The sequence below is a fragment of the Haliotis asinina genome, chromosome 7, assembly GCF_037392515.1.
Source record: "Haliotis asinina isolate JCU_RB_2024 chromosome 7, JCU_Hal_asi_v2, whole genome shotgun sequence".
NCBI classification, from domain to species: Eukaryota; Metazoa; Mollusca; class Gastropoda; order Lepetellida; family Haliotidae; genus Haliotis; species Haliotis asinina.
The window spans coordinates 25,595,528-25,620,569 of NC_090286.1; the positions used below are offsets into that span (position 1 = coordinate 25,595,528).

A 25,042-nucleotide genomic window follows, 5' to 3' on the forward strand; every position below is an offset into this window, starting at 1 on the left:
CAGATATAGGGTCGTCTCCTATAGTTCATCGATGAAAAATATCTGCTTTGTTTCGCTTCTGAAAACAAGCATGGTGAAATACGCAAACGTGGTTCCATCCACCTTCGAAGTTCACATATTAGGATTTCTTTGATTAAGTTCTTTCAGAATAGCAGTGCGCAACTAAAAAGGCCTGTCTGGTATGTTACCATTGACGCTCATTCTCGAATGTCGCTACTCGTACTCCACACAGTACGTGTATGCTATGCAAATCATACAAGCGAACCGTATATCACAGTATGGAATTCTTGTCGGTACTGAAACAGAGGAGATTACTTCCGAGATTGCAACAAACTCATGAACTATAATGCTTCATGTATAACACTGCGTTGCGACATCTATTTCTTTGTACAAATGGGTATATAAAAAGTTGGGTTTGCTCTCCATTCCGCATGTCGTTAACGATGTCGACTACAAACATGAACCCTAGTAACGAAAAACAGTCAACCAGCCTAAGAGCGGACGAAGGCACTCGTGGTGCAACATCTCTCGAAGAAGCAAAGCAAAAATACGAATTCTTTTGGAAAAGTCATTCTCCTTTCAGTCAGTGGTACCCAGCAAGTTTCGAGGTCAATGGCCAGAAGTACAACTGTGCTGAGCAGTATATGATGTACCAGAAAGCAGGTAGGTGATTAGCCGAGAGCCGCGATGCGGTCCTATATACAGTCAAGTCTACTCAAGACATGACCCTGCATCGCGGCCGAGAACACCACCTTCATAAATCCTATTCAGATTCTAGCGGCCGATTACCCCTTGTATTTTCTTGAGATTTTTAAAATATACTTCCCGTGGGTTTTTGACTGAAAAGTCGATATAGGGTCATGTCTTGACTGTATAGGACCGCATCGCGGCTCTCGGCTAGTAGGTGATTTTAATTAATTTTTCTGAAAAGAGGAACTGGTCAAATGGGCACAAGGGCCGAGAAGTGCTAAGTCATAATTACCGATGGAAAAAGCCAAAAGGGCCGTGACAAAACGTCAAATGGACCTTATTCCTAGTCATATGTGCCGAACAAAAAAAAAAAAACGTTTAGAAAGGTTTTACATTATTTATTGACGCATTGAAACAAGATATATCATCATAACATTTAATAAAATGCAAAGGCTAATGGCATGGTAACAGCCAAGCATGTAGCCAGCGTTTAATGTAATGGCAATTCATATATTTAATTATTTACTTAATTAACATAATCATAATTTACACTAGTTCCTTCGTTCATAAGTACATGATTTAGACAGTTCATTTGTTCATAATTCACACAAGTTCATTCAATCATAATTTACACATGTTAATTTGTTCATGATGTATCGCACTTGGGGCAGGCAGGGTAGGACATGAAGCATCTTCTTAGATGATTTTGACCTGTTGAATTAAGAATTAATTCAATTCATTAACATCTCTAAATAGTTAGTTCAATTACCAATTCAGTTATTTCTAATTAGGAATCAATCAATTGGATGTACTACTCACCTGAGTTCTTACTTGGACTGAAACAAGTTTGCTTGCCTCTATGATTGGCTATGGTTATGTTTTAATTAGATTTGGATTAAAAACTTCCAGCAGCAACAAAAATAAACATCCCATGTTTTAATTAGATTTGGAATATTAACATACAACAACAACATCCCTTTTGACTACAACAGACGAAAAGGAGTAATTAGTCACAAGTGCAGTACCCCACAACTGTAAATACATGTGGGAATTAACATGATAAATAACTGAATTTTGTAACCATAGTAAATTAAAACATTAGTATTAAAATCCCATATCATCGAAGGAAGTGTGTATTGTCCAGTTGGTGAGTAAGTGAGTTTAGTTTTACACAATACCTTATTATAGGTATGATGGTGGCCTCCCAATTTTGTGAAGAAATATAGTACGGTTTTCAAGATCTGCTCCAGTAATGCCACTATTTCCAGCCTCTTGTAGCTGTGGAAAGAGGAAACAAATTACAAAATCCTAAGCTATGAAAGTACCCAAAATCAGCACTCGAGGCTTCTCCATGGAACAAGTTTGGTGTAAAAATATTGCATGATGTTCAAGATCTGCTCCTTAAATAACAAATACAATGAGACTGCATTCTAAAAACATATGTCAGACAGTCAATTTCATTTTTGTTTTGAACATATCTCATTTTCTTCCACTAGAGAGACATGAGCGAATTCAACAGTCAGACAGAGATCTTTAGACTACTTATGATGTAGGCTTTTGTCGTAACTGTTGGATTCCTCAGTGTTTGTCATGGAGAGTGAGTGAGTGAGTGAGTGAGTTTAGTTTTATGCCACACTCAACAATATTCCAGTCATATGGCAGTGGCCCGTAAATAATCGAGTCTGCACCAGAAAATCCAGTGAACAACCACATGAGCATCGATCTGCGCAATTGGGAACCAATGATATGTGTGAACCAAGTCAGCTAGTCTGACCACCTGATCCCGTTAGTCACCACGTACGAAAAGCATAGTCGCCTTTTTTTTTTACCCCAGGACCGTCACGGGTCGTTTGTCATGGTAATATAGGTTGTTTGTCAAGTAATATATGTTCACCTTTATGAACTATGTCATGATCATGACAGATGCATATACCAACTATTCAAAGTGTACATGTTTCTTAATGATGGCTTGATTGTTGGTATCAATGTCTGGACATTTTTGTTCAAGTGCTGTTTGGTGATGAGGAGATTGCTGCAGAAGTTCTCAAGGCAGAGGATCCTAAACAACAGAAGTCTCTTGGTCGGAAAGTGAAGAACTGGGATGATAAAACATGGAACAAAAACTGCCACAGAATCGTAGAGGAGGCGAATGAAGCCAAGGTGCATAATTTAAGTAACTGTTCTTAATTTCAGTGTTGATCTTTATTCATTCCACTCAGTTTTTCTGAAGAATGAGAGTTATCTCCCTTACATGACAAGCTCTATGACATACATGTCTATACCACAACTCCCCACCCAGACCATCTTATTTGCTCTACAAAGACAAACATGCAGATGAGGCTGGGAATTAGTTCCATGTCTATGTGTATTTCCTCCTGGAAATAGTGAGTGAGTTTAATTTTTTGCCACAACTGAAATGATCGTGTGGTCATGTTCACACGTCACACTGACTTGACTGATAGGTCATCGGTTCCCAGTTGCGCAGATCAGTGCTCATGCCATTAATCAGTGGATTGTCTGGTCGAAGCTCAGTTGTTTACATACCACTGCATTATTGCTCTAATGTTGCTGAGTGTAGTGTTAAACAATAAATAACAAACAATTAATGATGAAAGAGGCCTTAAAGTATTCCATTAATCACAGTAATCCACATAGATTTCTTCCACTATGTTTCAGTTCGGTCAAAATGAGCATCTGAAGAAGCAGTTATTGGCGACCTACCCCAAGACCCTGGTAGAGGCTAGTCCGGTGGATACTATATGGGGGATAGGGTATGCAGAGGACCACATCAATGCATGGGATGAGAGGAGTTGGAGGGGCACCAACTACCTGGGGTATGCCTTGACAAGGGTTAGGGAAAAACTGATGAAACAAAATGGACTCAAATGAACATTTCATCCAATACCTCTTTCAGCCACATGCTTACTGCCTGAAGTGCAATCAACTCATGATCATAGTTGCCATGGTGACAAGACTGTGTCAGGTGTTGCTGGACTTTGCACTGGATTGGTGTCACCAAAGGGATAAAATTTGCAGCAGTTATTTTTCAGATTTTGCATCCAAATTTTCATTAATGTAAACTTTGAGGTATTTGATTCGTGTTTGTAAACAGGTTGATAAAGATGGATTTGACCTTTTGATGGATTTGAATCATTGGATAGGGATGCACGAGTTTTAATTGTTTTTGTTTTAATTATTTTGTCATGGCCTAACTTTCATCACAGTGGGCTTTTGTGTCAGGCCATGCTTTCATGTTGTTGGAAGGGAAAAATAATATGTTGTCACTCAGGTCAAAGATGTTGTTGAATAAGGACTTATAGACTTGTTTTTAGTTTAGTTGTTATTAATACTTTCTTATCGGTATTATATTCTGTTTTCACTCTAAATAAATATTGCTGAGCACAACAAAACTCACTAAACTTATATTACACTTAATCTTTTACCCATTTATTTGAGAGAGATGATATGCCAGACTTTCAGAATCTGTCCACAGGCCCTCCTGTCTTCATGAGGATTATAGATTTAATGATTAATTTGTTTACTTGACCCCCAATTTGAAATGCTTCCCTTTTCAATTTTGTTGATGCTCATCTAAAAAAAACTCCCAGATTTTAAAACTTTAATACTCCCAAAGACACAAGGACCAATGAATCTGTCTGCATCATATAATATTGATATGCAAAAGGGCATGTACCTGTGGCAAGCATTACCATTCAAGAGCATCCTTTTACACAGCTCACATGTCTTTCTCATTCCTTTCACACATTTCCATATCAACAGAACTACAGTATAACAGATACTGGGAATTCCTGTATTTACACACTTGGCTTAAATCCAGATAATCACTGTTCTAGTGATGAAATATTTTAATCATATTATGCTCTGGGCTTAAATTCGAAAATGCACAATATTTTGATAAAAATGGATACAAAGAAATGAAGATTTAAGCAGGAAACTGCTCTATAAATACAAAATAAAAATTGCAAAAATGTTTACTCAAGTGAGTAGATGTGAATGTGAATGATAAAGTTGACAGTTTAATTCATGCAAAACACTAACTATTATGAGACAATGAACCGAGGACAGTGACTAGTCTCTACACAGGGTATTTAGAGGGTCACTGTCTCAGTATTTGGAATGGGACATCAATCTGAACACCCAAGAATTATTACCAAATTTAAGCCCATGGGCTAAATTTCGTGTGGGCCTAAATACGGGAATTCTGGTAGCAACATTGATCAATACGTATGTAAACATGATGTAAACAGTCCAGAACTGATAGTTATCTCCCTTACATCACTGGACCTGTCATATGCATTTTAACTCACAGGTTCATGGGACCAATATTCTACAATAACAAACAAGCAGAAGAGGTTGGATGTTAATTGGGGGACACCAGAAATGGGTTTCACACATTTACGAAAAAAATGGGCTTCACACAACTCGTGGTTAATCGAACCAGGTGTGACGAACAAGAGTCTTAAGCACTAGGCTACTCCACTGCCCACTTACCTTGACTGCAACACATGCCATATATTTATTTTCCAGTAACAAATATCAACAGTTTAGTAAATGAATATTTATTTACTAATTGACAGCAAGTAACAATTAACATAAATAAGCATGGTGGGGGCAACTGCCCAGCATACCCATGCCTTGAGCAGGCTGTCGAACCCAGCATAGGTTTCTTGCATACTTATAGAGTACATTCTAATGATAATGAATTTATATAAAGTGCCTGCAGCGATAAAAAAGAGAGTAAGTAAAGCCTATGGGAGTTATATTGTAAACAGGTGGGGTTTTAAGAGCTTTCTTTGAAAGAGTCTTTACAATTGATTTCTCTGGTAGTAATTGGGAGGCTGTTCCAGAGTGAGTGAGTTTAGTTTTACGCGGCACTTGGCAATATTTCAGCTCTGTAGCGGCAGCTTGGAAATAATCGAGTCTAGATCTAGTCTTGATGGTCGGTTATTGAATTTATAACAGGTTTAATTAGTGGTGACATCACTCATAGAACTCGACAAAGGTTCGACAAAGGAGTAAATACTCAACAATATTAATTAAGGTCCGATGTGGCAAATGTATGACATGTTATGTGATATGTGCATGTAATGGTTTATCAGGTGAGTTACAAAACAAACATCAATCAAAGGATTAACCAATAAAACACTGATTGATTAATTACTTTTATCTTCTACAGCGGATTTGTCAAAAGGCAGTGAGTGTAGATGTACTAATCTATACTGACTACACCCTGTCATATAGTGCGAGCGTGAAAACAACATCCTCCTTTCAAAGAATTAACCACCATTGCGTTGATTGATTGATTGCTCATTATCGGTTCACTAAATTACTTAGAATGGTGGACATCATGCAATAAGTTTCCAGGTGTGCTATTGCAAGTGACCAATGAGAGGTTTATCTGGTTTTCACCAATGTGAAAAATCTGAAATGATGTGTCACTTTTTCGCATAATTGACTGTTGAAAGACACAAGACATAGAGCAGGATTATTTACCAGCTTCAGATGAATGGAATATCGTTCTTTTATGTGAATATTGATGGATACATTCCTGAACAAGGTAGTAGCCTGACATTGTTGCTATAACATTAGTCTGTTTTAAATTCATTATTTGCATTTTGTTTTAATTCATTTGTTGTAGCATTCAGCAGAATCTATATGACAGACAACGCACACTAGATTGCGCATAGGGCATGCGTCAAATACGATCCACATTGACAGTCTATACAATGTTTAAATGTTAGTCATGTTAGAAATTTACTAAAAGTATAAGCAGACCGTGTGTTCTTATATTTTCAAAATAATACAAATAAGACAAACCAATTAGGGTTATGAGACAAAACATAAAGACGTACATTGGCTTCATTATTTTTCCGTCCTAATAGTTACCATTTCTACTACTGGCAGATGATTAACCTTCAAAGTGTTTCATTTGTTTCCATAATACATTTGTAATGAAGTTAAAAATGACTTCACCTTACTTGATCTACCTATAATTAAACTCTCAGTTGTGCATACGGGCTGCGCAGCAGAGGTCACGTACCAGTCACGAATTCTGGGATATCATCCGGGTACTCACGGGAGAAAAGCAATAACAAAAATTCACACCAGTCCATGGAAATTGCTCCGCATCATTGCCCCTTTAAATATCTCAGTGCTCTACACTGAAAATAGTAAATTTTTTATTTGGCTAGTAATAGAAAATATTTGCTAGTCAAAGGTCATCTAAACAAAAATATGTCCGTAGAGCCCTGTATCTACCCAAATGAGATACGATAACATGAATCAGCCAAGTCAGCGAGTCTGACCACCCGATGCTGTTAGTTGTCTCATACGACAAGCATGGGCTACTGAACTGAGGCACCTTAGATGACTCTGTCTACCTGTGGTCCTGGCAACATATGCTTCATTGCTCATGCTGTCAACCCTTTGATTGCGGTTTCACTGCACACAAGCTGCTTCCTTAAGGCTTATGTATTGGCTGTGGCATTAAATAACATTGTATGTAATGACCTCATGAAAACTATTGTTTGTTCATTGAAACAAAAGGTCAAGACAGATAACAATTCGTAGATGACCATTTCCTCAAAGTTCCCAAAGTAATCAGTTATATTTATCGATGTCATTCATATTTTTTGTAATCGTGGTTGTTGGTTAAGGCCAATATTCAAGCTGTATGGTGGCAGTATGTAAATTGTTAGGATCAGATTAGACTATCCAGTGATGAACAGCATGAGCATCGACCTTCTCACATGCAGGTCTCATCTCAAACATTGAAATACATAGATTCAAGGGGATTTAATACATTCATTTGTGATCTGTTGAGCTTGAAATCTTAGGATCACCATGGTCCTAAACATTGACAATAAGTAAAGAAATAACATCTCAGAAACAAGGATTATTGCTTACACCAACATCTGTGGCTTATAAATGCGTAAGACAAGTAACATTCAGATATTGTGTGTTCGTTTCTCAACAACCAAATAATTCTGATAACCACCAAACAGTAGACACACGACCTGTCATCCTGATCAACTATTCGTATGATAGGGAGACGCGCAATAGTTAGGAAAGCAGAGTAACCTCCCTTGGGTTTTCCCTACACATGGAAGAGTCGTAATTACTCGGAAATCCTGACAGGAACAAGATCGGATTCCTTGTAAATAAAATATGAAATAAAATTTTCTGTTGTTTACTAGGAGATATCAACGCGAGTTTTAAAATGCAATCGTACAACGTCAGACCGATCAGAAGCAAAACCTGTTTCCGATACAAGCTGTTCCTACCTATAAAGGCAATACATAAAAGCAAATGTGAAAGCGAAAATAAGATTGATAGTTGTAATGAGAATCGCTGAGCCTCACAAACATGGCGGGCGAAAGTGGATTTGAGGTATTCTCAGCCGAGTCGTCATTCAGCCCTCGACATGCAGCTCCATTTGACATCCAGGGAAAAACATTCTGTAGTGTTCTGCAGTGTTTGATGTATCGGAAGGCAGGTACGTTCGAATGCTGAATCAGTGTCCTCGGTTTATCAGCATATATTTTGCTATCGATGTCCAATTTGTGGTTAATCAGATAACAATATACCAAATAATATATATATATATACATCACCATACTGTCTGTTTTGATTTGTTTGTGCACAGTCCAGTGTCATTTATAACTTCCACATTTAACGATGGCTAGTAAAATACCTGATTGAAATGCACCTCCTGACAGAATCTTATTTTAAACATGGTTTGCCTGGATTATTCTTGATTACTGAATGTCACCACGACGAATTCTACCTACTGTAGATAATGTTTATTCGTTACACAATTACCTTTACAGTGATTTAAACGGGGTACCTCAGTCAAATGCACTTATAGTCTATCAGTTATATCCAACATTGGTTATGCATCTGTAAGGCGTTATGAACTGATAAGCAGTGAGATGTGTGGAAATGAAAGTGAAATTAACTACCCATTAACGTGTTGCAACATGAATATAAATGTACTTTCTGTAACTAAAACGATGTGCAACGTCAGGTCTACACACACACACACACACACACACACACACACACACACACACACACACACACACACACACACACACACACACACATATATATATATATATATATATATATACATGTATACAATGTACACACACAAAAAAAACCCAAAAAAACAAACAAAAAACAAACAAAAAAACAAAACAAAAACAAAACATAAAAACCAAAAAAAAACACTCGATATGCTGTCTGTGATCTCGATTGTTAACCGGTCAACACGGTAAGAGGCAATAGATTAAATTTCTAATAACTGTGTTTGTCAGACCATTAACCGCTCAAATGATAACGACTTCTGAGCAAATGCCGAGTAATTATAATACATTATGTTACCGACGTGTGAAGAACCGGGTTAGGATCGTTCTTCAGCAACGCATGCTTGAAATAGGAGACATCTAATAGGATCGTGTGGTCAGACTTGCTGATTGAGTTTAAGCATGTCATCGTGTCCCAAACGATCGATGCTCATGATGTTGATCACTGGATTTTATTGACCCAGTTTGACAAATTTGCAATGGTACTGTCAATATAGTAGATGGCAATGTATACATCATGCGATTTGAAATCTCATCTGAAAATGTTACTGTTACTTTAGTTTTCTGAAAAACGAAGTACTTAATATTTAGGAGCGTTGGGGTAGCGTAATGGTAAAAGAGTTAGCTCTTCACATGGAAGATCTGGGTTCGATTCCCCACATGGGTACAGTGTGTGAAGCACATTTTTGGTGTCCTCTACCATAATATTTGTGAATAATGCTAAAAGCGGTGTAAAAGTAAACTCACCACACTGAAAGAAATTTAAACAACTCATACTGGAACGTTTGGTGATTGAAGTTGAATCACTTCACAGTCATTATTTCGATCTGAAATGATGCTTTTATTTACAGAACTCTTCAAAGACAAAGAACAAATGTTCAATATCATGGCAACACATGATCTGAAGCAAATAGAACACTTTGGTCAGATTGTCCGGATGGTGGATACGCACACTTGGAATAAAGAAAGAGTTATATGGCTTGAACTCGCTCTCGAAGAAAAGGTGAGAACTGAATTTTCCGCATCCTCGACAGTTGTTTGTGTCTCAGCTCTGTTTTCTGTATTATTATATTGAGGGACGATAGATTTTTAGATACTAAGGGTGTGATCAGTGATAAATGAGACAGTGTGGTTTTACGCCACTTTTAAGTATATTCCAGCAACATCACAGCAAGGGTCACATGGGCTTCACTGATTGTATCCATGTGGGGAATTGAACTGGGGTCTTTGGCGTGACGAGCGAACGCTTTAACCACTAGGCTACCCCCACCATCACAATTAAGGATTAAGTTTCCAGTGACCGTATGGGTAGGTAACCGCAACATGGGTGAATTAAATATTTGTATGACATTTAGAACTGATTCACTTTATCTTTAAAAATTTTCCTTCATGGGTGAATGAGAGTTTGATATCTGTGTAAGTAATTGCCTTTTTTTATCAGTTCTCACAGAATCCAGACTTGAAGAAAAGTCTGTTTGCTACGTTCCCAAGGACACTAGTATATGCCACCACGAAAGACAGGTTCTGGAGTATTGGTCTATCTGACAAAAATCCTAAAGCTTTGTCCATGAAGGACTGGAAAGGACTTAACTTATTTGGCGAGGCTCTCACTAAGATCAGGGACAAACTCATGAAGATGAATAACTGGCTCCAAGATGGCAGTGAGGGAAAGGATAAGAGGGTGAAGGAACGGGATGAGACAAGGCAGGGTGATGGAGGGAACAGACATGGGGTAGGGGGACAGTCGACCCGGGATACGAAAAGACAGGGTGGTGAAGGGAACAGACATGAAGTGGAGAGGCAGGCGGATGGGGACGAAGGGAGGCACAGGGATGGACTGAACCGCCATGGTGGAGAGATACATCCACCTTTGGATGAGAGAATGAAGGTGGAAGGTGAATCGAACAGCCACGAGCTGGACCAACAGGCGGGACGGGATAGCATGGAGCAGAATGGGAGATGGGAGAGCCAAACAACAGAGGAACAAGCCAGTGGGGATTACAAGGTGCAAGGTGGGGAAGCGAAAAACCAGGGGATAAAGGAACACGCCTCCAAGGGCAAGAATAGTCAGGGCGGTAATGGGTTGGAGGGGCAAACAACTCGGGGTAGTAAAAGAAAAGGTGGGAAAAGGAAGAACCAAAGAGCAGATGGTCATAAAGCTATAGGCAGTAGGCAGGAGGGTTGTGGTGGGGAAGGTGAGAAGAGGCACAAAGGGTTGGAGGAAGAACGCTTGACGGGAGAAGAGAACAAAGAATCAGACAGGATTTCGGACTGGCAGAAAGTATCCGACGAGATGCCACACTGGGATGCAACAGAAATAACGTCTCGTCTCAAGCGAAAAGAGACAAATGAGCAGACACAACAAGACTGGAACAAACACGGACGGAAAAACACGGGATCAAGAAACACTAAAGGGTTCTATAAAGAAATGCCAAACCAAGACAAATTTGTCCTTTTTTTCGGCAATCAGTCACCATTCAGTCAGCATCATCCAGTCAAATTCGTCATAGATGGAACCGAATTTAACTGTGCTGAGCAGTACATGATGTATCAGAAGACAGGTAAATACGATGTGATTTTGTCTTCATTTATAATTTCTTGATTAGGAATTGATTTGTCACTGAACGAATTTGAGCAAATCACGTTCTACTGATGCGCGCCTTTTCCTTATTACTTAATGTCAATATTCGCCAATCCATGCATTATGTTCGTATTCATTTTATGTATCCAAACAAGTGTTCAGTTGTCCTTCTAATGTTCGTCAGTTTATTTGTCTCTTTATGTTTGACCATAGAATTGGTCTTCAGTTACCCATGCTTGTCGGGCTCAGATGGTCAGGCTCGCTGCCTTGGTTGACACATGCCATCGCACCCCAGTCACTTTGTTCGATGCGCATGATATCAGTCACTTGATTGATGTTAAACAAGAAACAAGAACTCCTGATGTTTTCATTCACTATCAGCTTCATACAAGTGATGATTACATGCGAAGATCCGGATTGGCATTGATCTTCAGCGACCCGGCCCCATGCTTGACATGTGGCGACTAACTGGATCGGCTGGCCACACTCGCTTACTTGACTGGCATATGTCATCAGTTCCCAATTGCGCAGATCAGTGCTCGTGCTGTTGATCACTGGATTGTCTGGTCCAGACTCGATTATTTACAGACTCCCATCATATAACTATAATGTTGCTGTTTTAAAAAACAAATAAATGAAAAACTCGTCATGTTTGTAATCATAGTCCGCTTCATATAAGTATTGGGTTATCCTTGCAGTTATATTTGATAACAAGGAAATGGAGCGGAAGATCATGGGGACGTCTAACCCCGTAGAACAGAAGCGTTACGGTCGGCAGATACCAGAATTTAAGTTCGAAGTATGGAAGAAACACTTCATAGATGTGGTTGAGCGGGCAACGGAGGCCAAGGTTTGATTTGTTACCTGTTCATTCAAGTGTCCTCCTAAGGTGTGGCGTAAAACTAAACTCACTCACTCACTACAAGTCGGATTACTGTTCCCGACCACGCAGACCGTTGTTGATAATACAAATCCTTGGCCTCAGATCCACACAATATTTACTTGTCGTCATACAGCTGCAATATCATAATGGTTTGCACAGTATAGTGATTACATTGTTCTTCTTTCAGTTCACCCAGAATCCACATTTGCAGGGACCCCTGTTCGCCACATATCCTAAACTCTTGGTGGAGGCGAGTCCGTCAGACCGACTGTGGGGAATAGGTCGAAGCGAAAAAGACCCGTTAGCCTGGGATAGAGAGACATGGCGGGGAAAAAACCAGCTTGGCTATATAATTACCCGAGTGAGAGACAGACTGATGAAGAAGGAGGACACGCACTGGGCGGAATGGGAAAAGTGGAAAGATGACAAGAGATGGGAGGAAATGGAGAAAGAAGAGAAGATGAAAAAGAGGAAATGGGAACACTCGAACTTGGACATTGGAAACACCAAAGAAAGGAATCCCAAGACTAGACGCGAACGTGACAATGTGAGAGATGATATGGTGACTCTGAAGGAAGATAGGCCCATGTACCTATCCAGACGAGAATCTTACAAACATGTGTCCGGGAAAGACAATTTTGAATTTTTCGGTGGCATCAAGTCTCCATTTAATCAACACTATCCTGCCAGATTCACAGTCGATGGTCTAACCTTCGCCAGTGCAGAACAGTTTACATTGTACCAAATGGCAGGTGAGTGGATGCTTGTTGCCCTTGGTTGTTGATACATCAGGGCAGAGTTCTTCATTTCACTGTATGTGATTGAACTCTATGAACATGTACTCTAAAAACAAAGGTATCGGTGTGTATAAAATCGGAATTTTGTTGTTTCTTGTTCGATAATGCAAGAATTAGGTTAGATTGTTAATTTGTGTAAGGAAAATCGTAAAATGATAATTGTCAGTATTCTGCAGTTAACCCCGTTCGCAATTGTAGATCTAAAAAACTGAATTAACTGTACTTTTACTTTCTGCTTTTCAACAAACTGAAATAATTAAATCTTGTGTGCATATACTTTCTTAGTTATGCTGGTAGTTGAGGGCTTTTTGGCAGATTTCCATGACTCGGAGAAGCAATGTTTATTGTGTTTGTCTTGTGCCTGTTTTTCAGTGATATTTGAAGACCAGGAATGTCAGAAGAACATCATGTCCACAAATGACCCCAAAGCGCTGGAGGATTACAGCTATGAGATACCAAACTTCCAGTGGGAAGTATGGGAACCAAAATGCGTACAGATTGTTGAACGTGGCATCACGGCAAAGGTTAGAGAACCATATAGTACACAGGTGGTAGTATTTTACGATCTTCATCCGAGGACAAATGGTACACTGGTTCCCGGTCTTTTTTTTCAAAATAACCCCTTACACTGTATGGGAAATTTTCTTGGAGAAAGAAATGATCTCAAACTTTAAACTCATTAAATATTCTCATTCTGTTGATCTTCCAGTTTCTTGAAATGGCTCATTGTTTTCCTTGTTTCTTCAGTTCACTCAGAATTCCGACCTGAAGGAGCTACTGTTCGCTACATCCCCCAAACTGTTAGCAGAGTGTAAGTATGACGACCTCTTCTGGAGTATTGGATATGGCCTTGGGTTTGCAAGGAAGAACTCCAATGCATGGAATACAAAATTCTGGAGAGGGGATAATGTTCTGGGCTACACTTTGACTCATGTCAGGGATAGACTTATGGAGAAGGAGCAGGCCCAGAAGGAGGTGGGAATGGGAGATATGAAGCCTCAGAGCACGACAGAAGGTGGAGAAGATGATACGTTGATTCTTGGGACTATGAAGGAACTTGCAGTGGGTGGAGATGATAAGCAAAATGTAAAGACAATGAAAGACGAAACTAATGCAGTAAATGTGGAGATACCAAGAAATGTTGAGGATGTTGAAGATGATGAACGAGGATCATGTGGCAAACAGGATGTGAGAGAGAACTGGGATGATGAGATGGAAGATGTCACTTCAACAGAATGCGAGGTGCGTGAGAACAAAGATGTGTCTGAGAGCGTATCAGGTGGTGAAAGGAGAGTGGTAGACCATCAACAGGAGGCAAAAGACAGTCTAGGAGAGGAAGTAAGGTTGGAGTATGCCCCAGTTGAAGGAGAGGATGATGGTACACAGGAAGTTGTAACTCGCCTTGATAGTACAGAGGTGGGTGAGGAAAACCGGGTGGAACAAGAGAAGGTGGAGAAGGATGATAGAGAGGAACTCTTGACGAGAGAAGAGAGCACACCATTAGAGGATCATGAATCATCGCCGAAAGAGAATGACAAAGAGGCAGACGAGAAGACTGATGATGGAGAAATGGAGAGATTAGAAAATGGTGTAGAAAAGTCAAGATTGGTGGTATGTGATGCTGAGGATAAAAACGATGCTGCTGTAAAAGGCATCAAAGAAGGAGACACGAAGATAGAGGAATACCTACATGGGGAGACGAAGTTGGCAGAGCCGGTAACTAAATCTGGTGAAGACAACAGGGAGGTTGCAGAAACTGGTATAGTGGAAGACAGAAAAGAGGGCGATGGAAGGGCAGCAGTGGCGCACCAGGGCAATGTTGGTGAGAAAATGACAGTAGCAGAAGAAGCCTCGGAAAAGGTACAGGAGGTAGAAGGGAAGGAAAGTGATGGTCCAATGCAGGACGTGAAGGCAACAGAATATGCCAAGTCGGGACTTGATATCGTGAAGAAAGAGAGTCATGGAGGGAGGAGGATGCAGGAGAGAGGGGAAAAAGAAAGTAATGTTACAATGCAGTATGTGAAGGCAACAGAGGTTGTCATGTCTGCGCCAGATACCTCAAAGGAAGATGTCAAAGGAGGGAGGAGGATACAGGAGGATGAAGAAAAGGAAAGTAATGATACAGTGCAGGAAGTGGAGGCAACAGAAGATGTCCCGTATGTGCCTGAAGCCTCAAAGGAAGATGTCAAAGGAGGGAGGAGGATACAGGAGGAAGAAGAAAAGGAAAGTAATGATACAGTGCAGGAAGTGGAATTAACAGAAGATGTCCCGTCTGCGCCTGATGCCTCAAAGGAAGATGTCAAAGGAGGGAGGAGGATACAGGAGGAAGAAGAAAAGGAAAGTAGTGATACAGTGAAGGAAGTGGAGGCAACAGAAGATGTCCCGTCTGTGCCTGATGCCTCAAAGGAAGATGTCAAAGGAGGGAGGAGGATACAGGAGGAAGAAGAAAAGGAAAGTATTGATACAGTGAAGGAAGTGGAGGCAACAGAAGATGTCCCGTCTGTGCCTGATGCCTCAAAGGAAGATGTCAAAGGAGGGAGGAGGATACAGGAGCAAGAGGAAAAGGAAAGTAGTGATACAGTGAAGGAAGTGGAGGCAACAGAAGATGTCCCGTATGTGCCTGATGCCTCAAAGGAAGATGTCAAAGGAGGGAGGAGGATACAGGAGGATGAAGAAAAGGAAAGTAATGATACAATGCAGGAAGTGGAGGCAACAGAAGATGTCCCGTCTGCGCCTGATGCCTCAAAGGAAGATGTCAAAGGAGGGAGGAGGATACAGGAGGAAGAAGAAAAGGAAAGTATTGATACAGTGAAGGAAGTAGAGGCAACAGAAGATGTCCCGTCTGTGCCTGATGCCTCAAAGGAAGATGTCAAAGGAGGGAGGAGGATACAGGAGCAAGAGGAAAAGGAAAGTAGTGATACAGTGAAGGAAGTGGAGGCAACAGAAGATGTCCCGTATGTGCCTGATGCCTCAAAGGAAGATGTCAAAGGAGGGAGGAGGATACAGGAGGATGAAGAAAAGGAAAGTAATGATACAGTGAAGGAAGTGGAGGCAACAGAAGATGTCCCGTATGTGCCTGATGCCTCAAAGGAAGATGTCAAAGGAGGGAGGAGGATACAGGAGGATGAAGAAAAGGAAAGTAATGATACAATGCAGGAAGTGGAGGCAACAGAAGATGTCCCGTATGTGCCTGATGCCTCAAAGGAAGATGTCAAAGGAGGGAGGAGGATACAGGAGGAAGAAGAAAAGGAAAGTATTGATACAGTGAAGGAAGTAGAGGCAACAGAAGATGTCCCGTCTGTGCCTGATGCCTCAAAGGAAGATGTCAAAGGAGGGAGGAGGATACAGGAGCAAGAGGAAAAGGAAAGTAGTGATACAGTGAAGGAAGTGGAGGCAACAGAAGATGTCCCGTATGTGCCTGATGCCTCAAAGGAAGATGTCAAAGGAGGGAGGAGGATACAGGAGGATGAAGAAAAGGAAAGTAATGATACAATGCAGGAAGTGGAGGCAACAGAAGATGTCCCGTCTGCGCCTGATGCCTCAAAGAAAGATGTCAAAGGAGGGAGGAGGATACAGGAGGAAGAAGAAAAGGAAAGTAATGATACAGTGCAGGAAGTGGAATTAACAGAAGATGTCCCGTCTGCGCCTGATGCCTCAAAGGAAGATGTCAAAGGAGGGAGGAGGATACAGGAGGAAGAAGAAAAGGAAAGTAGTGATACAGTGCAGGAAGTGGAGGCAACAGAAGATGTCCCGTCTGCGCCTGATGCCTCAAAGGAAGATGTCAAAGGAGGGAGGAGGATACAGGAGGAAGAAGAAAAGGAAAGTATTGATACAGTGAAGGAAGTAGAGGCAACAGAAGATGTCCCGTCTGTGCCTGATGCCTCAAAGGAAGATGTCAAAGGAGGGAGGAGGATACAGGAGCAAGAGGAAAAGGAAAGTAGTGATACAGTGAAGGAAGTGGAGGCAACAGAAGATGTCCCGTATGTGCCTGATGCCTCAAAGGAAGATGTCAAAGGAGGGAGGAGGATACAGGAGGATGAAGAAAAGGAAAGTAATGATACAATGCAGGAAGTGGAGGCAACAGAAGATGTCCCGTATGTGCCTGATGCCTCAAAGGAAGATGTCAAAGGAGGGAGGAGGATACAGGAGGAAGAAGAAAAGGAAAGTATTGATACAGTGAAGGAAGTAGAGGCAACAGAAGATGTCCCGTCTGTGCCTGATGCCTCAAAGGAAGATGTCAAAGGAGGGAGGAGGATACAGGAGCAAGAGGAAAAGGAAAGTAGTGATACAGTGAAGGAAGTGGAGGCAACAGAAGATGTCCCGTATGTGCCTGATGCCTCAAAGGAAGATGTCAAAGGAGGGAGGAGGATACAGGAGGATGAAGAAAAGGAAAGTAATGATACAATGCAGGAAGTGGAGGCAACAGAAGATGTCCCGTCTGCGCCTGATGCCTCAAAGAAAGATGTCAAAGGAGGGAGGAGGATACAGGAGGAAGAAGAAAAGGAAAGTAATGATACAGTGCAGGAAGTGGAATTAACAGAAGATGTCCCGTCTGCGCCTGATGCCTCAAAGGAAGATGTCAAAGGAGGGAGGAGGATACAGGAGGAAGAAGAAAAGGAAAGTAGTGATACAGTGAAGGAAGTGGAGGCAACAGAAGATGTCCCGTCTGTGCCTGATGCCTCAAAGGAAGATGTCAAAGGAGGGAGGAGGATACAGGAGGATGAAGAAAAGGAAAGTAATGATACAATGCAGGAAGTGGAGGCAACAGAAGATGTCCCGTCTGCGCCTGATGCCTCAAAGAAAGATGTCAAAGGAGGGAGGAGGATACAGGAGGAAGAAGAAAAGGAAAGTAGTGATACAGTGAAGGAAGTGGAGGCAACAGAAGATGTCCCGTCTGTGCCTGATGCCTCAAAGGAAGATGTCAAAGGAGGAAGGAGGATACAGGAGGATGAAGAAAAGGAAAGTATTGATACAGTGAAGGAAGTGGAGGCAACAGAAGATGTCCCGTCTGTGCCTGATGCCTCAAAGGAAGATGTCAAAGGAGGAAGGAGGATACAGGAGGATGAAGAAAAGGAAAGTATTGATACAGTGAAGGAAGTGGAGGCAACAGAAGATGTCCCGTCTGTGCCTGATGCCTCAAAGGAAGATGTCAAAGGAGGAAGGAGGATACAGGAGGATGAAGAAAAGGAAAGTATTGATACAGTGAAGGAAGTGGAGGCAACAGAAGATGTCCCGTCTGCGCCTGATGCCTCAAAGAAAGATGTCAAAGGAGGGAGGAGGATACAGGAGGATGAAGAAAAGGAAAGTAATGATACAGTGCAGGAAGTAGAGGCAACAGAAGATGTCCCGTCTGCGCCTGATGTCTCAAAGAAAGATGTCAAAGGAGGGAGGAGGATACAGGAGCAAGAGGAAAAGGAAAGTAGTGATACAGTGAAGGAAGTGGAGGCAACAGAAGATGTCCCGTATGTGCCTGAAGCCTCAAAGAAAGATGTCAAAGGAGGGAGGAGGATACAGGAGCAAGAGGAAAAGGAAAGTAATGATACAGTGCAGGAAGTGGAGGCAACAGAAGATGTCCAGTCTGCGCCTGATGTCTCAAAGGAAGATGTCAAAGGAGCAGGGAGGGTACAGTGGGGAGAAGAGAAGGAAGGTAATTGTTCAGTGCAGGAAGTGAAGGCAACTGAAGATGCAGCGTCTCCACCTGATAACTTGAAGGAAGGTGTCAAAGGAAGGAGGACGACACAAAAGGCAGAGGAGAAGGAAAGTTTATCTAATGGTACCATGCATAAAGTGGGGGCTACCGGAGATGTCACGTCAGTGCCTGATACATCGAAGGAAGATGATGACGGAGGGAGGACGATACAGGTGGTAGAGGAGAAGGAAGGTAATGGTACAATGCAGGAAGTGAAAGCAACGGAAAATCTCACGTCTGTGTCTGATGACTCGAAGGAAGATTTCGAAGGAGGGAGGACGATACACAAAAATGACAAAAAACAGGTGATAAAAGGGGAAGATGATAATGTAGAGAAAGAGCCTACTCCAGCGGAGGAAGATATCGTTGCAACGTCTCACTGCGATAACTGGCAAGAAGATGTAAGGAGAGTTACTCTCCAACAGGAAGCGATGGGTGCTGTAGGGGACGACTCTACACCAGAAACTCCCGGCGAGGAAGTCGTGTTGGAGGGAAAAGAAGCGGGAGAAGATGGGATGGAACAAGAGAAGACAGACAAAGTGAATTCTGAACAAGCAGCTGTTGTTGGACACGACATAGACCCACAGGCAGACGAAGTACAGGAAGTAAAAGATGCACCAAAGGGAGAAGTAACTGACATGGCAACCGAAATTGTAGTGCCAGAGAAAGTACAGGGACGCTTCCAGCAGAGCTAACATCGAGATATATGCAGAGGTCGTGGAGGGGAGTCGGTCTGAACTGGACATACTAGTGACAGTTTTGTTGTACAATTGGGAAGGTGAACGTTGAGAAGTACATGCATTTGAATTTTCATCACATCTGAAAAGGAGACATTTGGTCACTTTGTTGACTTTGTGAATATAATTCATACACTAGTGTGGCAGTGGAACGCCGTACGTGGCAAACTTCCATGGAGCAACACTCTAAGGCTTGACGACACAACGACAGACGTGGCCACTATACATTCTATCGAGTGAATGAAAATGTAACGCACACCTGCAAAAGACAATTAAGGCATGAGCCAAAGAAAAACAAACGAAGTAGCACTTTTTTGTAAGCCTCGTTTCGGAATACATTGAGCTCTCAGCGACAACCTTTTTGTGGCAAACGATCTGAATTGTTTTGCTTACTTAATTTTATATGCCAAAGATCCGGGTCAGAATTGAACTTAAGTAATTCAAGCTTGTCGTAAGAGGCGACTACCCGGATCGGTTGGCCAGGCTTGCTGACTTGGTTGACACATGTATACCATTTGGGTAGATCGATGTTCATGCTGTTGATTGTCTGGTCCAGATTCGACTATTTACAGACCGCAGCCATACAGTTGGAATATTGCCGAGTGCGGCGTATAACTAAACTCACTCACTCACTCACTCACGCACCCTGGTATTTGCTAATCTAGACATCGACAGTTCACGTGCACATTCCCACCGATTGGAGTAAAAATTCCCGAATGTCCGTTGAAATATATTTTATTTTAGGATATCAGGATAGGGAGGACAGTCAATAACTTTTTCATCAAAGTGACACGTTTTCCGTAATGGCATAATCAATAGATTATTGTTCACTGTGTTTTATTGTTCAACTGAAGTAGAAGATTGCCCAGGAACCGACTTGTCCCGAAGTACCTAAGGCTGTATAAAAAAGTTAAATGTTTCTCGGGTACATCTTTTTTCAAAATGACGAGGGCGGTAGGACTTTATTTTAAATTTTTGATGAAAAAAAGTGACGAGGGAGGTACATATTTTCTTACTTTCTCAGAAACACAGCTTGGAAAGTATAGTGCTTGTTAATGAGTTGTAGATTCAGTCACACTCGTTCTTACGGACACTTATAGTGGACGAATGGATGATCGAGATGCGGAAAAGTCAAAATTATTTTTTTTAAAAGGCAATATAAAATTGTTACGCGCACAAGTAAAGGTGACGCGCCGATGCAAGAGAAACATTTATTTATTTATTTTGCCGAAGTATATCGAGGACCACGTGTTCCTCTGGATACTGGGTGCTGAAGGAACTCAAGACACTTGTTTATACTGACCACTTTGCTTTTGCTTACCGACCTGGGTTTGGTTTCTTTATTTCCAAACAGATGAGCTTAAGTTGACGTTCAGGGGCTCCTTTCACAAAGCAACGAAGGTTAACCTTAAGTCCCATTCCTTAACACTGCGGTAAGGTTACCTAAGTCTAAGGTCTAAGTCTAAGGTAACCTTAATGCAGTGTTAAAGAATGGCAGTTATGTTAAGGTTAATCTTAGTAAAGGTTCTTTGTGAAAGGAGCCTCAGATTTATATAATTATTTATTTTGTCTTGGTGAATATCAGCGGCTATCCAGATCGTCTAACGTATGAGACATGCGATTGTTGTTATAGGTTTTGTAGTAAATTATATGATAATCAGCGCAATCACGTATATTTAAAGTCAAAGGGACTATAAACCTGCCGTTCGATTCAAGCCCTAATACACTTATCCCTCATTAAGACATGACAGTTGTCAAGTGTTCTAGATAGATCACGTGATGTTTCAGCACGTGTCACTGCGTCTAGTGTGTTTCGCTTGTTGAGGGAATCTTGACATTGTTATGAAACAACAATATTATTCGAAAGTATTCCCTTTTCAGTATTACGTCCACGTGCTGTTGTAGAGCACAGATTTGTTAACATATCAGATTATTTGTTCATATTTGGCATGATTTCATTTCTGATTAAAAGTTTGGCCAAATATTTTTTTGACCTGTGATGAACGTATTGTTTATGTAATTTACACGTACATTCTGTCTTTTTTACTATTAAATAATATAATTTGAAGTAGCAATGTGTCCGTCTTTATATTCCGTACGTCCTGTGAATATATACATATATATATATATATATATATATATATATATATATATATATATATATATGAATGAGAGAGAGAGACTCAAATTGTTACCACCCCAAAATATATTTAAGCAGGTAAAATAATCCAAAGAAAATTACTCAATTTTAGTTACATGTACAGTTGATTGAAACTAATTCGTGTACGTACTGTCAAACAGTCACGCCAGTCATTGCTGTTACTCAGATGTATGGTACATGATATCTATTTTTTACCATACCATTGTTGCTGGCAGCTGTAAACTTAGACTGTCCGTCAGAAACCTACCCCGCTTCGGGCGGTCGGACGGGCCTTATTCATACACTGACATGTGTAGACATATTTTTTCTAATGTAAAGCTTTTCACCAGTTAAGGCGATAGCTATTCACGTAGGCGCCTTATTTGGGTTAGAATTGGTTTTCCGCAAGCCATGCTTGTAACAGGTTGACTAACAGGATCGCGTAGCCGGGCTGATACATGCCACCGTGTCCCAAATGCGTAACTCGATGGTCATGATGTTGATCACTGGATTGCCTGGTCTCGATTACTAACAGACCACTGTCGTATAATTGGAAGATTGCCGAGTGCGGTGTTAAACAACAATCAGACGAAACTTGTAAGGGACGACACAACATCTGGGCGTCAGGCATGGTGATGAGGATGAGTACCGGCGTTATTTCAGTCATATAGATGCCCGTGTAGATTTGATCTTCAGTTAGTTTAGTTTTACGCCGCACTCAGCAATATTCCAGCTACATGGCTAAGGTCTTTAAACAATCGAGTCTGGACCAGACAATCCAATGATCAATAGTATGGGCATCGACCTACGCAATTTGGAACCGTGGCTATGTGATCTGGTATTCTTTTGTATGGATCCTAGATTTGGGGATTCCAGCGATATGAATGCATAGAAAAAATACTTAAACTAAACTCACTCATTGAACCATTTTCGACTACACGTGACGTGAACACATGCCTCTATTCCTATACCTTTTCAGAAGACTTTTTTATATTTCATCCGCCCTTTTAAACCTTACCCATACTCAGGTGATCTACGACCAGAACGTTAATTCGTACAACGAGCTTGAAATACACACACGCCCGCATACGCACACGCACACGCACGCACCTTGTCGAACAAATGAACAGACTTTTGTAACATTTTTGAACTTGACATTTGAAAAACAGAGTTACCTCCCTTAATTCGTCACTGCGTTGTATCAGTGGTTGTCGCTTCGAGTAGCCTGCTTCTCCGGGAATGCCAAAACCCTGGCCGCGAAAGTTTAAAATTTACATACTTTTTAACTAATCACACATATGACTAGCAATGACAAATACAGACTTGTATTCGACCTGTTCCCAGAAGATAACGTTTTGTTAATAAATATTCATATCAATGAAACGTGGAAAATTTGTAAACGTGAAGCATTTCTGGGAATACCCCAGAACCGAAAGTATCGGGTACTTAGAACCGTGGCTACACTGACATGGTGCGTGGCTAAATGGGGTCACGTGACACATACCAAAGCTATGTAGGGTCTCGTTAAGGAGAAACGCAATACATAAAGTAGCATTAGGTGACGTACATTGCATGGCAAGCTGGCTTCGTTGAAACATGGAGGAACAAAATGAATTTCGTTTCTTCTCAGGCAACGATTCACCATTCAGCCTCCAATATAAGGCGGATTTCGAAATAGATGGCAAACAGTTCATCTCCGCCGAGCACTACATCACCTACCAACAGGCTGGTGAGTTGATTATGTGATAAGTAAGCACGTATACTTCGCTGAAAGCGACATAATGACCAACAGGGAGAGAACAGCGTCGCATGTATGCTATGACATAAAATGTGATATAAATCATGACCCATTTTACGAAATATGTAAGTGAAGATTCATGTCATTATGCATTTCGAAATCGAAAGTCGTAACTGACAAAACCTCCATTGCTATCTGTGTGCATGCCGCGTCGTGTCATGTTGCCTATTTATATTGCTAACGTGTCAAATAGTGTAGCGTGTACCTTGAGCGACGCCTGTCTAACTGAAAAGATACATTTCACCGCCTGCATCCTTTGCTACAATTCATACTCACACACATGTATCGGTGCCAAATAGTGAGTGAGTGAAGGAGTTCAGTTTTACACCGCACACAGCAATATTCCAGCTATATGGAGGCGGTCTGTCTAGTAGTAGTAGTAGTAGTAGTAGTAGTAGTAGTAGTAGTAGTAGTAAGTAGCTTAAAATATGCAGTAGAAGTATACAGGCTGCCATGGTACAGTGTAATCATACTGAGTGTGGCATTAAACACAGCATATGCTGGGATTGTGGGGCCTAGACTAGATCATATACAGGCTGCCATGGTACAGTGTAATCATACTGAGTGTGGCAATAAACACAGGATATCCTGGGTTTGTGAAGCCTAGACTAGATCATATACAGGCTGCCATGGTACAGTGTAATCATACTGAGTGTGGCATTAAACACAGGATATCATGGGTTTGTGAGGTCTAGACTAGATCATATACAGGCTGCCATGGGTACAGTGTAATCATACTGAGTGTGGCATTAAACACAGGATATCCTGGGTTTGTGAAGCCTAGACTAGATCATATACAGGCTGCCATGGTACAGTGTAATCATACTGAGTGTGGCATTAAACACAGGATATCGTGGGTTTGTGAGGTCTAGACTAGATCATATACAGGCTGCCATGGTACAGTGTAATCATACTGAGTGTGGCATTAAACACAGGATATCCTGGGTTTGTGAAGCCTAGACTAGATCATATACAGGCTGCCATGGTACAGTGTAATCATACTGAGTGTGGCATTAAACATAGCATATGCTGGGATTGTGGGGCCTAGACTAGATCATATACAGGCTGCCATGGTACAGTGTAATCATACTGAGTGTGGCATTAAACACAGGATATCATGGGTTTGTGAGGTCTAGACTAGATCATATACAGGCTGCCATGGGTACAGTGTAATCATAGTGAGTGAGGCATTAAACACAGGATATCCTGGGTTTGTGAGGTCTAGACTAGATCATATACAGGCTGCCATGGGTACAGTGTAATCATACTGAGTGTGGCATTAAACACAGGATATCCTGGGTTTGTGAAGCCTAGACTAGATCATATACAGGCTGCCATGGTACAGTGTAATCATACTGAGTGTGGCATTAAACACAGGATATCATGGGTTTGTGAGGTCTAGACTAGATCATATACAGGCTGCCATGGTACAGTGTAATCATACTGAGTGTGGCATTAAACACAGGATATCCTGGGTTTGTGAAGCCTAGACTAGATCATATACAGGCGGCCATGGGTACAGTGTAATCATACTGAGTGTGGCATTAAACACAGGATATCCTGGGTTTGTGAAGCCTAGACTAGATCATATACAGGCTGCCATGGTACAGTGTAATCAT

At 41.2% G+C, this 25,042-nt stretch overlaps 2 protein-coding genes and 1 long non-coding RNA gene across 3 annotated transcripts in view; 2 read left to right on the top strand and 1 right to left on the bottom strand.

Moving 5' to 3' along the window:
* Window positions 1-248: 248 nt before the first annotated feature.
* LOC137291674 (riboflavin biosynthesis protein VVA0006-like) lies at window positions 249-4,100 on the top strand. Its single transcript, XM_067823103.1, has 3 exons — window positions 249-663; window positions 2,699-2,850; window positions 3,367-4,100. The coding sequence occupies exons 1-3, from the start codon at window positions 354-356 to the stop codon at window positions 3,577-3,579; spliced, it is 675 nt and encodes a 224-aa protein (XP_067679204.1). The 5' UTR covers window positions 249-353; the 3' UTR covers window positions 3,580-4,100.
* On the bottom strand, window positions 1,074-7,783 carry LOC137291675 (uncharacterized). Its single transcript, XR_010957274.1, has 3 exons — window positions 7,618-7,783; window positions 1,869-1,968; window positions 1,074-1,401 (listed from the first exon to the last, which is right to left on the bottom strand). It is a non-coding gene; the product is annotated as an uncharacterized lncRNA (long non-coding RNA).
* Window positions 7,784-7,938: 155 nt separating this feature from the next.
* Window positions 7,939-25,042, top strand: part of LOC137291923 (uncharacterized) — a 52,635-nt gene continuing 35,531 nt past the window's right edge. Inside the window, exons 1-9 of the mRNA XM_067823480.1 lie at window positions 7,939-8,206; window positions 9,650-9,801; window positions 10,240-11,359; window positions 12,078-12,229; window positions 12,450-13,014; window positions 13,432-13,583; window positions 13,807-19,438; window positions 21,119-21,126; window positions 23,228-23,354. Of these exons, the coding sequence (XP_067679581.1) occupies window positions 8,077-8,206; window positions 9,650-9,801; window positions 10,240-11,359; window positions 12,078-12,229; window positions 12,450-13,014; window positions 13,432-13,583; window positions 13,807-19,438; window positions 21,119-21,126; window positions 23,228-23,354 (8,038 nt within the window). The 5' untranslated portion in view covers window positions 7,939-8,076. The remainder of the gene's footprint in view (window positions 8,207-9,649; window positions 9,802-10,239; window positions 11,360-12,077; window positions 12,230-12,449; window positions 13,015-13,431; window positions 13,584-13,806; window positions 19,439-21,118; window positions 21,127-23,227; window positions 23,355-25,042) is intronic.

Excerpts from the sequence above, each read along its gene's own strand:
- LOC137291674 (XM_067823103.1), top strand. The coding sequence starts at position 354 with ATGTATAACACTGCGTTGCGACATCTATTTCTTTGTACAAATGGGTAT. Across the intron at positions 664-2,698 it reads TATGATGTACCAGAAAGCAG|TGCTGTTTGGTGATGAGGAG; the intron begins GTAGGTGATTAG and ends TTTTTGTTCAAG. Across the intron at positions 2,851-3,366 it reads AGGAGGCGAATGAAGCCAAG|TTCGGTCAAAATGAGCATCT; the intron begins GTGCATAATTTA and ends ACTATGTTTCAG.